The 14,309-nt window shown below is 45.4% G+C and overlaps 1 protein-coding gene across 2 annotated transcripts in view; it reads right to left on the bottom strand.

Annotated features, from left to right (window-relative positions):
* Positions 1–3,039: 3,039 nt before the first annotated feature.
* The window catches only part of poglut2 (protein O-glucosyltransferase 2), a 26,628-nt gene continuing 15,358 nt past the window's right edge, over positions 3,040–14,309 (bottom strand). For both annotated transcript variants that reach the window (XM_042070759.1, XM_042070750.1), the window contains 3 exons: positions 13,502–13,591; positions 5,115–5,219; positions 3,040–3,217 (listed from right to left, as the gene is read on the bottom strand). In XM_042070759.1, the coding sequence (XP_041926693.1) occupies positions 3,200–3,217; positions 5,115–5,219; positions 13,502–13,591 (213 nt within the window). In that variant the 3' untranslated portion in view covers positions 3,040–3,199. The remainder of the gene's footprint in view (positions 3,218–5,114; positions 5,220–13,501; positions 13,592–14,309) is intronic.

The raw sequence follows: 14,309 nt of genomic DNA, 5'->3' as shown, positions 1-14,309 counted from the left end.
TGCCCTGCTCTCCTGACACCCGTACCCACATGCCCTGCTCTCCTGATGCACCCACATGCCCTGCTCTCCTGACGTACCCACATGCCCTGCTCTCCTGACACCCGTACCCACATGCCCTGCTCTCCTGACGTACCCACATGCCCTGCTCTCCTGACGTACCCACATGCCCTGCTCTCCTGACGTACCCACATGCCCTGCTCTCCTGATGCACCCGTACCCACATGCCCTGCTCTCCTGATGCACCCGTACCCACATGCCCTGTTCTCCTGATGCACCCACATGCCCTGCTCTCCTGATGCACCCACATGCCCTGCTCTCCTGATGCACCCACATGCCCTGCTCTCCTGACGTACCCACATGCCCTGCTCTCCTGATGCACCCGTACCCACATGCCCTGCTCTCCTGACGTACCCACATGCCCTGCTCTCCTGATGCACCCGTACCCACATGCCCTGCTCTGCTGATGCACCCACATGCCCTGCTCTCCTGATGCACCCGTACCCACATGCCCTGCTCTCCTGATGCACCCACATGCCCTGCTCTCCTGACGTACCCACATGCCCTGCTCTCCTGACACCCGTACCCACATGCCCTGCTCTCCTGACGTACCCACATGCCCTGCTCTCCTGACGTACCCACATGCCCTGCTCTCCTGATGCACCCGTACCCACATGCCCTGCTCTCCTGATGCACCCGTACCCACATGCCCTGTTCTCCTGATGCACCCACATGCCCTGCTCTCCTGATGCACCCACATGCCCTGCTCTCCTGATGCACCCACATGCCCTGCTCTCCTGACGTACCCACATGCCCTGCTCTCCTGACGTACCCGTACCCACATGCCCTGCTCTCCTGACGTACCCACATGCCCTGCTCTCCTGATGCACCCGTACCCACATGCCCTGCTCTGCTGATGCACCCACATGCCCTGCTCTCCTGATGCACCCGTACCCACATGCCCTGCTCTCCTGATGCACCCACATGCCCTGCTCTCCTGACGTACCCACATGCCCTGCTCTCCTGACGTACCCACATGCCCTGCTCTCCTGATGCACCCGTACCCACATGCCCTGCTCTCCTGACGTACCCACATGCCCTGCTCTCCTGATGCACCCGTACCCACATGCCCTGCTCTCCTGATGCACCCGTACCCATATGCCCTGCTCTCCTGATGCACCCGTACCCACATGCCCTGCTCTCCTGACGTACCCACATGCCCTGCTCTCCTGACACCCGTACCCACATGCCCTGCTCTCCTGACGTACCCACATGCCCTGCTCTCCTGACACCCGTACCCACATGCCCTGCTCTGCTGATGCACCCACATGCCCTGCTCTCCTTACACCCGTACACACATGCCCTGCTCTCCTGACGTACCCACATGCCCTGCTCTCCTGATGCACCCGTACCCACATGCCCTGCTCTCCTGATGCACCCGTACCCACATGCCCTGCTCTCCTGATGTACCCACATGCCCTGCTCTCCTGATGCACCCACATGCCCTGCTCTCCTGACACCCGTACCCACATGCCCTGCTCTGCTGATGCACCCACATGCCCTGCTCTGCTGATGCACCCACATGCCCTGCTCTCCTGACACCCGTACCCACATGCCCTGCTCTCCTGACGTACCCACATGCCCTGCTCTCCTAATGCACCCGTACCCACATGCCCTGCTCTCCTGACGTACCCACATGCCCTGCTCTCCTGATGCACCCACATGCCCTGCTCTCCTGATGCACCCGTACCCACATGCCCTGCTCTCCTGATGCACCCGTACCCATATGCCCTGCTCTCCTGATGCACCCGTACCCACATGCCCTGCTCTCCTGACGTACCCACATGCCCTGCTCTCCTGACGTACCCACATGCCCTGCTCTCCTGACACCCGTACCCACATGCCCTGCTCTCCTGACGTATCCACATGCCCTGCTCTCCTGACACCCGTACCCACATGCCCTGCTCTGCTGATGCACCCACATGCCCTGCTCTCCTGACACCCGTACCCACATGCCCTGCTCTCCTGACGTACCCACATGCCCTGCTCTCCTGATGCACCCGTACCCACATGCCCTGCTCTCCTGATGCACCCGTACCCACATGCCCTGCTCTCCTGATGTACCCACATGCCCTGCTCTCCTGACACCCGTACCCACATGCCCTGCTCTCCTGACGTACCCACATGCCCTGCTCTCCTGATGCACCCACATGCCCTGCTCTCCTGACACCCGTACCCACATGCCCTGCTCTGCTGATGCACCCACATGCCCTGCTCTGCTGATGCACCTACATGCCCTGCTCTCCTGACACCCGTACCCACATGCCCTGCTCTCCTGACGTACCCACATGCCCTGCTCTCCTGATGCACCCGTACCCACATGCCCTGCTCTCCTGACGTACCCACATGCCCTGCTCTCCTGATGCACCCACATGCCCTGCTCTCCTGATGCACCCGTACCCACATGCCCTGCTCTCCTGATGCACCCGTACCCACATGCCCTGCTCTCCTGATGCACCCACATGCCCTGCTCTGCTGATGCACCCGTACCCACATGCCCTGCTCTCCTGATGCACCCGCATGCCCTGCTCTCCTGATGCACCCGCATGCCCTGCTCTCCTGATGCACCCGCATGCCCTGCTCTCCTGATGCACCCGTACCCACATGCCCTGCTCTTCAGTGTCTCCCCTCTGTGTGGGGAAATAAGCACGGCACATCACCGCTGTGTCAAGGACCCTGCTTGTAAGGAAGCAGTTTAACGGCTTTTGGGCGTGTGTGTGTGTGTATATGTCTTCCTGTTGTAGGTATTGCCACGGTGACATTTCCAAGGTCAAGGTTTTAGTGTCCATCATACAGGAGACTTGGCACTCCTTTAAGTCATAATGTTTTAGGATGTATCACATACAAGACTCCACACACACACATGCGCGCACGCGCACACACACTCCTCAGTTATACGTTTTTAGTGTGCTTCACATAAGCAGTAGCATGCCAGCCACCTACAACACACTGAAATCACCAGGCACAGTCTCCAAAAACAAGTATTGGAAAAAATATTTATTAAAATCTTATAAAACTAACATTCAGTAGAATTGTTACTGTGTTACATGGGGGAGGGGCCACCCCAACATGTGCACTTAGGAAATGCTGTCATATGTAACGGCAGATCAGGGGATGCTTTCACAACTGACCCAATGATCTTTCAAAGCTCATCCTTGGCCTATGAGAGAGTAGAGAGAGAGATAGAGAGAGGGAGAGAGAGAGGATGAAAGAGAAAGAGAGGAAGAGAGAGAGAGAAAGAGGGAGAGAGAGAGAAAGAGAGATTAGATCAATGTCATGACTGCAACAATATCTGGACCAGACAGAGCGTCAGAGTGATAAATAGCAGGTGATTATGGCGCAATACTCAGTCAGATCAAACAACAGAATGACTGAGACACGTCAGGTCACCCAATGGCGGCCGCCCACTCTTTGATCTGCACTTGTATCAAACTGAATGGCTTTACAGTCGGTGGTGGTGTTTACCTGACACCAAGCTCATATCATCTCACCATGGAGAAATCTGCTGTGAAATAACACAACACACGCACACGCACACATATATATAAATAGGCTAGTGACAATGGCCCCACATTTTTGAGATACCCCTACCGGAGGTAGAACTAAAAATGAAATATCTATGCAGAATGTTTTCATTTACTTTGTAGCTGCTTTACCAGGGATTATCATAGCAACACATATGATGGCTTATGGGAAAGGTGGGGTTGTACTGAATCCAACAATGGCAAATATGTAAATATAGTATGACGAATCAGGGTGTTCTGTCACTCAATGTATGAGGTGTCCAAAATGAAAGAAAACATTTTTTGGACACCTCATACATTGAGTGACAGAACACCCTGATTCGTCATACTATATTTACATATTTGGTATTGTTGGATTCAGTACAACCCCACCTTTCCCATAAGCCATCATATGTGTGTCTATGATAATCCCTGGTAAAGCAGCTACAACGTAAATGAAAACATTCTGCATAGATATTCATTTTTTGCATGTCTGCTTATTTTAGGTGTATGTTTACATGTCTCTATTCATTCCATACATCAAGATATTCACATCCAGTCTTTTCTAGTAGGTACAGCAACTTCCTGACTATACACATGCTAAGTTTCAAAGCTCTCAGAGCTTGTGTGATTGATCTGCACTAATTTATATGCCTTAACTCCAATACGGACAGGCTATATTTTAGTTCTTCTTTGGTTTTGGGGTGTATAACAATATCTGTTAATTTAACAATCTTAGCAGTAAAATATTTTTAGCTAAGAATCCATTTCATATATGGGAGACCTTAGAGATGAGGAAAAACATTGTTGGGTTTAGTTCTACCTCCGGTAGGGGTATCTCAAAAACTAAAGCCCTTTCTGACCATTTGTCACTAGCCTATAAACACACACACACACCCTCTAGTCTGAGTCACACACTGAGTATTGCACATGTCATATTTGTGTCCTAATGTAATATGTATTCTGAATTGTACTCATGGTCTCACAGAGTCATTTATGTTGTAAATGACTATTGTAGAAAGAAATGACTGATCTTTAATACAATATCTACATTTAAACTGTTGAACGACAGCATATATGTGCATGCATGTGTTTATTTATGTATGTGTGTGTGTGTGTGTCTGTTTTATAGCATAACAAGGTCAGCCAGGCTTCATGGCTGCACATTCCTCTACACCTGTAAAGTAAAGATGCCCCTCTGATACTGGGATGTCAGGTTTGTGTGTGTGTGTGTGTGTGTGTGTGTGTGCGCACGTGTGTTTCAAGTGATGTGTTGACCTGTGTGTGTGTGTGTGTGTGTGTGTGTGTGTGTGTGTGTGTGTGTGTGTGTGTATGTTGACGTGTGTGTGTGTGTGTGTGTATGTTGACGTGTGTGTGTGTGTGTGTGTCTGTGTGTGTGTGTTGACCTGTATGTGTGTGTGTCTGTGTGTGTGTGTTGACCTGTATGTGTGTGTGTATGTGTTTGTGTGTGTGTGTGTGTTGACCTGTCTGTGTGTGTGTGTGTGTGTGTGTGTGTTGACCTGTGTGTGTGTGTGTGTGTGTGTGTGTGTTGACCTGTGTGTGGTAACAGTAGCAGGGGAAGAGCTCGTCTGTCGGCTGCTCCACCAACTCCATCCCCTCTCGGACCTCCGGCTCAGTCACCTGCCGCTTAGCGTATTCCTGAAACACACACACACACACAAAGATGCAGGCACACACACACACACACAAACACAGGTCAACGTTCACACACAGACACACATAAAAAAGACAAAATTGCACGCACACACACACACACACAGGTCAACATCCACAGACACACACACACAAACACAAAAATACAAAGATGCACGCACACACAGGTCAACATCCACACACACACACACACACACACACACACACACACACAAAAAGACAAAGATGCATTCACACACACACACAGGTCAACATCCACAGAGACACAACCCCCCCCCCCCCCCCCCACACACACACACACACACACACACACACAGGTCAACACATTGACAGACATACACACAGACGCACACAAACGAGTGTGAGGGATAACATTTGAGTTGTTGTGGATATGAGAACACTAAAGCCAATTTGGCAGAACGCGCATCATAATAACCTCATAAAAGTTGATATTTCTTTAACAAAGTGTTCCACTTGCTTTACTTCCCATCCATAAAGTGATTAAAGCAGAGAGCTGTTTTCCTGCGAAAACACTGGAAATGGGTCATCAAATGAACCTCACCTATGCCTTCTTATGGCACTGTAATTGGGAAGAACATAAAGCCGTGTCAGCACATTAAGCCCCTTAACCCCAGTGGCCCCAGGGACAGTGACCCTCGTCATATAAATGACATACTGTATGCAAGCCGCTTTGGATATAAACGACCCTAGTCATATAAATGACATACTGTATGCAAGCCGCTTTGGATATAAACGACCCTAGTCATATAAATTTTCGATTAATCGAGTAAAAAATTATTTTGTGTTGTTAAATGCAATTTATTAATATGCACAACAAATGTCATGCTGTAAATTAGCCCTACTCACTTCAAAGTAAACAGTAAATATAAAAAAATAAGTATATCTGTTTTAAGCAACATTTACCATTACCTATGATAGTTATGTCTGGGGTAGGCCTATTTGGTGAGGTGACTGTGTGTGTGCGCAAGGGAGAGAGAGACAGAGAGAGAGAGACGAGATGAGTGTGTGTGATAAGGAGTTTTCTGGTGTATTCCTCACTTGCAATTTAATATGAATTATTATTTTCATTTATTATACGGCTCTTCACAATGCAAGTAGAATGCTCCATTGACTTGAATGGGATTTCCGAAAGTTCTAGTGCGGTCATTATTTCTTGGGAAAGGACCTCTGAAAACAAGAATGACCGCTGTCAATGGCAACGGAGTTTGTGCTTGGAACTTCAAAAGTGAAAGCAGACGGTTGATAAGCTGTGTTCTAAAGAATGTTTGATTCAAGTTCAGCGTGTGTTGCAAACTATTTGTTTCTCAGCAAAAGCCACGACGAAACGGTAACAAATAAGTGTAAAGAGTCATATCATGGAGATTATTTTTTCGTTTTGGCAAGTAGCCGTATAATAAGCGGGATAATGTATAGAACTCCGGTCATTATGGGAAAATAAGTCCCTTTAGGGCGAAACAAGACCACTCCGCTGGGGCGTCGGGGTCCGGTTCGCCCTCTCGGGACTTATTTTCCCCATAATGACCGGCGTTCTATACATTATCCCTTACTTAGTTTACTACTTAAAGTTTCCATAACTTAGCATCATATTGACTCACGCCAGTAGGCTACAGCCCCTACAAATACAGTATTCTAACTAGCGCCAGTACTTTAAATCAGCTAACAGCAATGTTTACGTTGCCTTGTGTCGGCTACGCTTGGTGATCTGGTGTTAACAACTGGATGTTTTCGGCTCAGATGTTGCCTCATCTGTGACGTGCTGTAGTGGTGTGCCAATTCAGCTATGCTTGGTGATCTGGTGATCATCATTGACGTGCTGTGGTGGTGCGCCAATTCTGTGACACATTGCACCGCATCTTCTTTTTTTCTAAGTTTGAAATGATCCCAAAACTTTGGACACTTTCTGCCTTTTACGGACAGTTTCTTGGCTCTCTGTCATCTTGCCAATTTAATTCTGAAAGTGGTGTGTGTGTCAGTAATAACAGTCCGTGTGAAGCCTTCAGGCAGAGAATTTGCCTCGATCATTTTTTGTAATCGAATTATTCGAGTTACTCGAGTAATCGTTTCATTAAGTATTCTCTCTCTCTCTCCCTCCCTCTTCTGTGATCTAGAGGTTGAAGTGTGTCTGTCTGTGATCTAGAGGTTGAAGTGTCTGTTTGTGATGGTTGAAGTGTCTCTTCTGTGATCTAGAGGTTGAAGTGTGTCTGTCTGTGATCTAGAGGTTGAAGTCTCTCTGTGGTTTCTCTTCCTCCACTGTTCTGTGTCTCTCGACCTCTTTTCTCTTCTACAGGAGTGGTGAACACCCGGACCCCTCCAATACACACAAGTCAGCACTTTCAGTCACTTCTTCTTTCAGCCTGCCACCTTTGACACTGACACACACACACACACACACACACACACACGCATGCATGCACGCAAACATGCGCACACACACATACATGCACGCACACAAACACGCGTGCGCACACACACACACACGCACACAGACATAACACATGCACACACACAAACACGCTTTCTCCAGAAACAGCACCGTCAACAGCTTTTTATCAACTCATTACTGTATGTGTCAATCAGACAGCACTGTGATAATCACTACAGCTTTCAAAATCAGGTTTAAGGCTACACTATCATTTATAAATCAGGTTTAAGGCTACACGGTTTCATTTATAAATTAAGTTTAAGGCTACACTGTTTCATTTATAAATTAGGTTTAAGGCTACACTATCATTTCTAAATTAGGTTTAAGGCTACACTGTTTCATTCATACAGTAAATTAGTTTGAACTACATCTGTATATCTATGCCAAGGTTTAAACTCATATTAATAGATAGCACAGGCAAATCTAAACAATCTATTCCATTCATATCCCCCTCTTCCCAGATCTCTCTCTCTCTCTCTCTCTCTCTCACACACACACACACACACACACACACACACACACACACACTTGTTCCACCTCAGTTTCAAGGACAGCTCTTGTGCCTTATAAAGAGGATGCCACGTGAGATGGCAGTACTGTATACAAACATTTGGACACACCAACCCCCTTCATGTTTTTTGCGTAGAACAATACAGAAATAGCATGCATGGAATTGTGTAAAATTATTGTGTAAATAATCAAGAGTGTAAACAATGGAAATATTGTGTAATAATCAAGAGTGTAAACAATGGAAATATTGAAGGACTTTCCACACATGCTGCTTTTCCGTCACTCACTTTAATTAAACAGTGTGAGGTTGGCTTTAATAATACCAACAGTGTGAGGTTGGCTTTAATAATACCAACAGTGTGAGGTTGGCTTTAATAACACCAACAGTGTGCTAGGTTGGCTTTAATAATACCAACAGTGTGCTAGGTTGCAACTGAGGTGAACACATAACAACAGTGTAGAAAGAGCAAACTATGGGTGCATTTGTCCACACTTTTCACTTTCTCTCTCTCTCTCTCTCTCTCTGACTCTCTCTCTCTCTGACTCTCTCTCTCTCTGACTCTCTCTCTCTCTGACTCTCTCTCTCTCTGACTCTCACATATGCTTTGAATTATACAATTGTTTGTTGTAAAAATATTTCTTTTTCTATCATTACTGAAATATATTTAGGAGTTTTTGAAGAAAGTGTATTGCATCTTGATCCTCCTTACTGTTGCCGTTGAGTATCTCCTGCCAGGATCATTTGCAATGTCCTATTTCTATAGATACATTAAGACCACCCGAGTGGGATCATTTGCAATGTCCTGATCATTTGCAATGTCCTATTTCTATAGATACATTAAGACCACCCGAGCGGTAGCCTATTTAGTTAGACATATTCTGCTTGTTGGCTCAGTCTGAAGAATACATATTGTCTGTTAAACTTCATGTAGCATTCCAGATTTTTGTTAGTTTGGACTTTAAGCCTTAGAAATACAGGCAGTTTTATTATCTTTGTGAATTTAATTTAGTTTCATTGGGTTTATATTCTCAATGTAGTCACTCATATTTATGAATAATTGTGTAAGGTTATCTCTACACTGCAAAAACTGCTTATCCAATCAAATCTAACAAAGTTTTATTAATATTATATCAAGATCAAAACATCTATTTGATATTGTTTTCAGTATAAAGAGATTTACCTAGCGCTTTCTCGTAAAAATCATTTGACTTACTTTAAGAAGAGTTTGACTTATTTTAAGATGTCTCATCCTAAGAACAAGCAAATTTGTCTGCCAGTGTAGTGAGCAAATTTGTCTTGATAAGACTCCTTAAAATAAGTCTTAATTATATAATAATTATTTGTCAAGATAGCACTAGGTCAGTCTATTCATACTAATTTCTATTTTATCTATTTTATCATAGTATAAGATCACTTGGTTGGATTGTATGTGTTGCAGTGCACTACTGTATGGTCTAGTGGGAGGACTGGGGATCTGAGAAATGGATTGGACGTTTGGTAAGCGCAAGGGACAAGAGCAGGCAACTCAACTCTGCCCCATCAGCACAATTCAGCACATGTCTAAGCACACATACCATAGCTTTACAGACCTCTAGGTTGAGTGCTTCAACAACAGTCTTGTTCAATGACTCTTTTATAAGTAGTGTTGAACCAGATATTTCTGCACAATAGGGCAATAATTTGCTGCTGACATTACTTAGCTATGATTTTATGAATAAGTTGCATTACTACATTACTAAGCAATGCTTTTATGAAGAGTTTGCATTGCTACATTACTTACCAATGCTTTTATGAAGAGTTTGCATTGCTACATTACTAAGCAATGTTTTTATGAAGAGTTGTCATTGCTACATTACTTTGCATAAGAGAATGCAGCATTGTTCTTCTATCTTATAACCCAACCAGCTGGACATAGTTCAGGTTTGACTAAGATATGATAAGGCCTAATAAGAATTGACATTTTTTACATTGGGTCTACATTTTTTACATTTCAACTTAGTGATTATGCTTTCTTTAATGCGTGTGTGTGTGTGTGTGTGTGTGTCCAGTGCAGGGGCGGAGCCTGAGGTGGTGCGGGAGGTGCGGCACGCCCCTGGCCCGGGACCCACAGGGGCCCGGTGCGAGGGCGCCCCTCCCCCACCTCCGGGTAAGGTGGGACGGGCCTCTCCCACGGCACAAGGCCGGAGGAGCTAAGATCATGCAAACGGTTTCTTTTCAATCATTTTCATCAGAGTGGGACGTATTAGGCTTATAGGTTGCCCCAGTCAGGACAAGTTATGACTCACGGTTGCTGAAAAGTTTTGAAATTTACTTTGATGATTTAGTAGGTGTAAAATATTGAATAAAATGTTCTGCTGTATGACTGGCTTTATTTTAACTCTCATATTGAACTTTACGACGTGCAAATTTACAAAATTGGATCAACGATATTGTCTCCTACAGGCGTCAATGAGAGAACACTTACACTTAGCCTACATTATTTTGGTTTCGATTTTCTAATTGGAGTAAGTCTTTGTGACAACACGTCATGATACATTTGATAATGTTTGATTGTTGTTTTGGTATGAAGCATCTTTTACGTAGCCTAATGAATGCGCTCTAGAAAGTGAAAGTAGCCTAACCTAGGCCTATATGCGCTCTGTGTCTGAGCTGTCTGTGCACGTCCACAATTGATTACATTCCTCAAATGGAGAACACATCAATCTCATGGTATTTTTGCCCTAAAATGCATGAAACATGCAAGTTCAAAATCCCGCCAGTAGCCACGTTACATCTCCGTTTCATATTTGCCTAGGCTACTAGCCTACAATAAATTGAACGAACTCAACTGACAACAGGTATATCTACTGATTCGGTCATTGAGACTACAGAATACAGACTACAGAATACAGTACAACAAACTTTCTGTCTTTCTGAAGTTTATTTTTGTATTCCGGGGTACAATAGCCTAATTGCATAATGTCTTGACAATAGTTTTTCTTACCGGCTTGCTGTTTAAACTGACTGCGCCGCTCTGAACTTCCCTGCCAGGTTTATGACGTAAACCGCATCTCGGCTCTGGCATTGCCTAAACTCATTGTGTGGGAAATCAGATTATCTGTCAATATTGGGCTTTGAAAGTAAGCTAGTAGGCTACATTTTGCAACATTTATAGAGAAAGCGAGGGGAAGTTAAATTAGAAATTAGAATCGTTGGAAATTGAAAACACATACAAAAACATATTCGGGGCTTTTGAAAAGAGATTCGGGGGTTGAGCCCCCGAAAACACCCCCTCGCTCCGCCAATGCAACCACCCAGCAGTAACTTCTGCATTCAGTGAGATTTGCACCGCCCTAATTTTATTTTTGACTCTTCCCGTCACCGTAGCAACCTCTGAGCGCTCATTCTCCAAGTTAAAGATCATTAAAAACCACCATAGAGAATGAGAGAGCAAAGAAAATGGACACACAGCACATCGTGGACGAGTTCGCGGAGCGCAAGGCTCGTCGTATGCCCTTCAAATAGTGCTGCGTATTATTGTTGTTTTATTATTAGGGGTCATGTAGCCTAATGTTTTTGTTGTTGTTCTCTTGGTTACACTTCATGTACGTTCGATGGACTTCAAAATTATGCTCTCCGTGGCGCTGAAGCTTGTAAGACCCGCTGTTGCGGGCATGTGTAGCCTATGTTGTAAAATTATGTTATGATGAGTTTAATAAAGGGCCCGGCCATGTGCTCTGACTTGTTCCGCCACTGGTCCAGTGTCTGTGGTGTGATGGCTCTCTCTTGTGCCAGTGTCCTTGAGTGTGTTCCTGTAAAAGTGTCACTGACAGGATGGCCAGATAAGATAAGAGCTTCATCTGATAAGAGCAGGAGATGCACACACACACACACACACACACGCACGCACGCACACAGACATGTGAACGCACACACACACACACACACACACACACACACACACACACAGACATGTGCACGCTACACTGTTTCATTCATACAGTAAATTAGTTTGAACTACATCTGTATATCTATGCCAAGGTTTAAACTCATATTAATAGATAGCACACGCACACACACACACACACACACACACACACACACACACACACACACACACACACACACACACACACACACACACCACCCAGAGAACGGCAGAAGCCACTAGCAACTTAGGGTTAAGTGCCTTGCTCAAGGGCAAAACAAACCCATAACGTGTCTGGCTACTGCATACCAGACCCACCCCTTAAAGGAGAATTCTGGTGTGATATTGACCTAAAGTGTATTGAATCATCATACCGAGTGTGAACGCATGTCTCATAGCCATGTCGGCTTGTCCCCTGCACTCTAAAATCTGGCGCTAGTTAGCTGATGCTACCAACAGCTTTTTCAATAGTGGTGCTTCGGCATCGGGCTAGCCATGCAAATAAATCACTGTTTTACACCCATTTACGAGGCTCAATGTATCTCCACACTTCATTGGTAGACTTCCGAGGGCCCTGACATTGAAAACTTTGAAAAAGCACTGGTAGTTTACTTACAAGATGATTTATACAGACAGTATTTTCACGAAGTTTAGCGTTTGCAGCCATCTTGAATTTAGTCACGATAAGTTGAGCAACGAGTAAGAATGAACAGGTATGATAAGGGATCAGATTCCAAAAATAATTCAGTGGAAATGCATGGATTCCAGTTTCTTCCAGTAGCAGCAACTGGAATAAATATATATAAAATATAAATCATCTTGTAAGTAAACTACCAGTGCTTTTTCAAAGTTTTCAATGTCAGGGCCCTCGGAAGTCTACCAATGAAGTGTGGAGATACATTGAGCCTCATAAATGGGTGTAAAACAGTGATTTATTTGCATGGCTAGCCCGATGCCGAAGCACCACTATTGAAAAAGCTGTTGGTAGCATCGGCTAACTAGCGCCAGATTTTGGAGTGCAGGGGACAAGCCGAGATGGGCTATGAGACATACGTTCACACTCGGTATCATGTTTCAATACACTTTAGGTCAATATCACACCGGAATTCTCCTTTAACCACCACACTACACTATCAGCACCCGGCCCCTTAACCACCACACTACACCACACTACACTATCAGCACCAGGCCCCTTAACCACCACACTACACCACACTACACTACACTATCAGCACCAGGCCCCTTAACCACCACACCACACCTCACCACACTACACAACCAGCACCTGACCCCTTAACCACCACACTACACTACACTATCAGCACCCGGCCCCTTAACCACCACACCACACTACACAACCAGCACCATGTTTGTGTGAGAGTGTAAGTGGGTTAGCAGGACGTTACCTGGAAGAGTCTGAAGTAGTAACAGAAGATGTCGTCTCCCATTAGGTATGTGCGTGCAAACTCCTGTCCAGCTAATGCTATCTTCTTAACCTGAGAGAGAGAGAGAGAGAGAGTTGGAGAGAGAGAGAGAGAGAGTTGGAGAGAGAGGGAGAGGGAGAGAAAGAGAGGGGGAGAGGGACACAGAGCAAGAGAGAGAGAGAGAGAGAAAATGAGAGAAAGAAAGCACCAGGTGGGATATGTATGGGTATTGATTACAATTGATTAATAACAATTAATGACACTTATAATACATCATATACCCTTACTGGACAACCACACCCTCTGAACAGAGTGGTCTAACTGGACCAGCTCCATCAGGGGAAATAGCTGTTGATGAAATATCCCCTAGTTCTTAAGTGGAGCTGGCCACACTAACAGTGCTGACATATGCCCTAGTTTGATGATACCAGGTGATGTCAGATCACAGCTCACATAAAGATCACATAAAACGAACCACCAACAACGTAGTAAGCAAACCCGGAGTTTATTACAGAAGACCAAAAGAACACTTACCAACTGTCCTCCTACCAGCTCCGAAGGAAAGTCCGTATAAGGCATTGCCTTCCGGCAATAGGAGTCATCTCTGTGTGAGATCTCAGTCTTCTGTGAGATTAACAGTCTTCTGTAATAAACTCCGGGTTTGTTAACTACGTTGTTGGTGCTTTGTTTTATGTGTAGGGACCTTGAGCAAGCTACTGACAAGGTTTGATGCTGTTTTGAACAATATTACTGGTTAAAAAATGCTATTTGGGAAGCGTTCCGCTCATGG

The sequence above is a fragment of the Alosa sapidissima genome, chromosome 2 (genome assembly GCF_018492685.1).
Source record: "Alosa sapidissima isolate fAloSap1 chromosome 2, fAloSap1.pri, whole genome shotgun sequence".
In the NCBI taxonomy this organism is placed as follows: Eukaryota; Metazoa; Chordata; class Actinopteri; order Clupeiformes; family Clupeidae; genus Alosa; species Alosa sapidissima.
This window is presented reverse-complemented; position numbering and strand designations above follow the sequence as displayed.